The 4015-nt window shown below is 54.6% G+C and overlaps 1 protein-coding gene across 1 annotated transcript; it reads left to right on the top strand.

Moving 5' to 3' along the window:
* Positions 1 to 300: 300 nt before the first annotated feature.
* On the top strand, positions 301 to 3760 carry LOC130550329 (uncharacterized). Its single transcript, XM_057327769.1, has one exon. The coding sequence runs from the start codon at positions 674 to 676 to the stop codon at positions 3758 to 3760; it is 3087 nt and encodes a 1028-aa protein (XP_057183752.1). The 5' UTR covers positions 301 to 673.
* Positions 3761 to 4015: the final 255 nt, after the last annotated feature.

Here is a 4015-nt window from a genome sequence, read left to right as displayed (position 1 = left end):
TGTGTGTTATGTCTGGTAGTATGTGCGTGGGTCCGTGTGTGTGTGTCTTGTATGTGTGTAGTACGTGGTCGTCGTGTGTGTCGCATGTGTGTGTCGGTGCTTGTGTGTGTGGAGTGTTTTGTTGTGGGTGTGTCTGTCTTCTGTGTTTTCAACCTTTTCTTGTTTTTGCAGGTACAACTTTATTGTTTTGCTTATAGTCAATTGTCTCATGTACAGCTGCTTTGTAACAATGAAAATTGTAAAGCGCTTTGGCAGCGGGGGGTGGTTTCACCGACGGCGCGAGGGAGGAAGAGAGTTGGGAGACAAGCGGTAAGTGAGTGGGGTGAGTGCAAATGACGAACACCTGTGTCCTATTCCAGTAACTGGCGTGGGGAGGCTTAAAAACCAGCAAGGCAGCAGAGCAAGGGAAGAGAGAGACGGACGCTACCACAGAGTGCTGAGGAGGACGTCGGGAGAAAGAAGGACTCGAGAAAGTTCTCCAGTTGTTTAGACTGTTTTTGTTTGTGTTTGTGAGCGCATGTGGCGCAACGTCGAGTGACGACGAGCACGGAAAATAAAGTTTCCAGTGGTAGTAACTCCGATCCCAGCCTCTTCCTTCCTGTGTATATTGAACATTGTTACAGTGGTGCCGAAACCCGGGAGAAAGGAAGGAAGTAGGAACGCCGCGGCCAAAATGCAGAATCCGCCGGCCTCGCCATTTGCGGAAGTGATTGCATCACTCGCGGTCCTCCACCGAGAACAGCATCAGGCTTTGCTGCAACTGAGGCAGGACCAGGAAGGGCGGTTCCAGGCCATCGTCCAGGCCCAGCAGGAGGACCGCGAGATGTTCCGGAGCTGGATGGACCAGGGGGTTCAGACGGGGACACACGCCAGGCAGACACCACCTACACACCTGTTGCTGACCAAAATGGGCCCGCAGGATGATCCTGAAGCCTTCCTGGATCTCTATGAAAGAGCAGCGGAGACCAGCGAGTGGCCGAGGGAGCAGTGGGCTCTGCGGCTGATACCGCTCCTCTCCGGAGAGGCACAGGTGGCGGCGCAACAACTTCCCCCCGAGAATCTGCTGGTCTATGCTGAGCTAAGGAGAGCCATTCTACAAAGGGTCGGCCGGAGCCCTGAGGAACACCGCCAGCGATTCCGGTCGTTGGGGTTGGCGGAAACCGGTCGACCCTATCTCCTAGCTCAACAGCTCCGGGACTCCTGCCGCAGATGGCTGATGGCTGAGGGCAGCGACGTTGAGAAAGTGATCGATAAGGTGGTACTGGAGCAATTTACGACCTGCCTGCCCAGGAAAACGGCGGGCTGGGTCCAGTGCCACCGACCGACATCGCTGGAGTCAGCCATCCAGCTGGCGGAAGATCATATGGTCGCGTGCCCTGGGGTCGGGGACCCCTTACCGGCCGCGTCTCTCTCCACACCACCACCAATCAGACCGGTACCTGCTCCCCGGACCCGACCACCCGGACCCCTGAGAGGCCCTCCTCGCGGACGAGGAGGCTACGGACCGGGATCAGCCGACGAAGGAGGAGCCATGACCGGACGACCCACGGGGAGCTCGACACCTGGCTCCAGGTTTACACCGGCTGCCCCGTCCTCCCCACGCCAGACACCCACTCCATTCCCTGCCGCTGGGGCGGCGGGGAGGCCTGGGCCGGCTTGTTGGCGCTGCGGGGACCCGGACCATTTCGTGAATCGCTGCCCCCTGATGGAGGTGGGAACCATGATCCGGGTCCCGGACGCCCCACAGGCTGCCCCCGGTCCGGCTGGCTGGTACCAGATACCTGTGAGTATTGGGGGAGGTATATATCAGGCTCTGGTGGACTCGGGTTGCAACCAAACCTCTATCCACCAAAGCCTGATTCGGCCCGCGGCATTGGATAAAAGCCGCGAGGTTAGGGTTCGGTGTGTGCACGGGGATGTGGTGAAGTACCCCCTAACGGTGCTGCCAATCAAATTTCGGGGGAAAAAGCATAGTGTAGAGGTGGCGGTTAATCCTCACCTCCGACATCCGTTGATTTTGGGTACAAATTGGCCTGCTTTTTCCAAATTATTGGGGATACTGTGTGCGGATGTCTCGTGGGGTAGAACGAAGCCAGGTGGGAGAGGTTCCGTGCAGACGGGCAGTGCTGAACCGGCGTTGCCGGGTGCTGACTCAGGGGAAAGGAGCGGAATTGAGAGACTAATTCTCTCTGACCGCGATGATTTTCCCCTGGAGCAGGCACAAGATGAGACGCTGAAACGGGCTTTCGAGCAGGTCGCGTCCATCGACGGGCAGCCTGTTCAGCCTGCACGGCCCCTCTCCTACCCGTACTTTGCTATCAGGAACAATCGGTTATATCGAGTGGCCCAAGACGCTCAAACCAAAGAGGATGTAACCCAGTTATTAGTTCCAAAGAGCCGTCGGGAAATGCTTTTCCAGGCGGCTCATAGTAATCCTATGGCAGGACATTTGGGACAAACTAACACCATAAATCGCCTCATGGCCCGATTTTTTTGGCCGGGCATTCACGACAATGTGCGCAGGTGGTGCGCGTCTTGTCGGGAATGTCAGCTGGTAAACCCACCGGCCACCCCAAAAGCGCCATTGCGCCCTCTTCCATTGATGCAGGTCCCCTTCGAGAGAATTGGCATGGACCTCATCGGGCCATTAGAGCGATCAGCAAGGGGGCACCGTTTTGCATTGGTCTTGGTGGACTATGCAACACGATACCCCGAAGCAGTGCCACTCTGCAGCATCTCGGCAAAGAGTGTTGCGGAGGCCCTGTTTCGTATCATCTCCCGGGTGGGGATCCCCCGCGAGATCCTCACAGATCAAGGCACGGCGTTCATGTCACGCACGCTGCGCGAACTATACGAATTGTTGGGCATTAAATCGATTCGCACCAGTGTCTTTCACCCACAAACGGACGGGCTGGTGGAACGATTTAATCGCACATTGAAAACCATGATTCGTAAGTTCGTTCACGAAGACGCCAAAAATTGGGATAAGTGGTTGGAACCCCTCTTATTCGCGGTACGTGAGGTCCCACAAGCCTCCACGGGGTTTTCCCCCTTTGAGCTTCTTTATGGCCGTCAGCCTCGAGGGGTGCTAGACGTACTAAAAGAAACTTGGGAGGACGGACCGTCTACGAGTAAGAACGAGATTCAGTTTGTACTGGACCTGAGAGCAAAACTCCATACACTGGGGCGGCTATCCATGGAGAATTTGTTACAGGCCCAGGACAAACAAAGCCGTTTGTATAACCGGGGAACCAACCTTCGAAAATTCACGCCGGGAGAGAAAGTGCTTGTGTTGCTCCCAACGTCCAGCTCTAAATTACTTGCAAAGTGGCAAGGACCCTTTGAGGTCACACGGCAAGTGGGGGAGCTTGATTATGAGGTCGTTCGGTCAGATAGGAGGGATGCACGTCAAATTTACCACCTTAATCTCCTGAAAAAATGGAGTGAGGGGGAGTCAGCGATGCTGGCGACGGTGGTGACCACAGAGGAGGATCTCGGGCCAGAGGCAAATGTAAAAACCCAATCTCTTGCCCTGACCCCGGGGGGAGACCACCTCTCGCCCTCCCAGCTCACTGACCTGGCCCGCATGCAAGCGGAGTTTGCCGACGTGTTTTCCCCCCTGCCTGGTCGAACGAACCTCATTCAGCACCATATCGAGACCGAACCTGGGGTAGTGGTACGCAGTAGGCCCTACCGGTTGCCCGAACACAAGAAAAAGGTGGTTCAGGCGGAATTAGAGGCCATGCTGGATTTAGGNTAGGTTGAAAAAGTCACGCAATGACAAGAAATAATATTGATTGTGCATCAAATACAGATTAAAACTAAAGTAACGAGCCTGGTTTGAAAATGTAAGAAGTAGAAAGTACAGGTATTTGCGTAAAAATGTAAGAAGTGAAAGTAAAAAGTCGTCAGAAAAACAAATAGTGGAGTAAAGTACTGATACCAGAAAAATCTACTTAAGTACAGTAACGAAGTATTTGTACTTCGTTACTTCCCATCTCTGGTATTATGTTTT

This window comes from Triplophysa rosa, unplaced genomic scaffold (genome assembly GCF_024868665.1).
Source record: "Triplophysa rosa unplaced genomic scaffold, Trosa_1v2 scaffold28_ERROPOS154266, whole genome shotgun sequence".
NCBI classification, from domain to species: domain Eukaryota; kingdom Metazoa; phylum Chordata; class Actinopteri; order Cypriniformes; family Nemacheilidae; genus Triplophysa; species Triplophysa rosa.
This window is presented reverse-complemented; position numbering and strand designations above follow the sequence as displayed.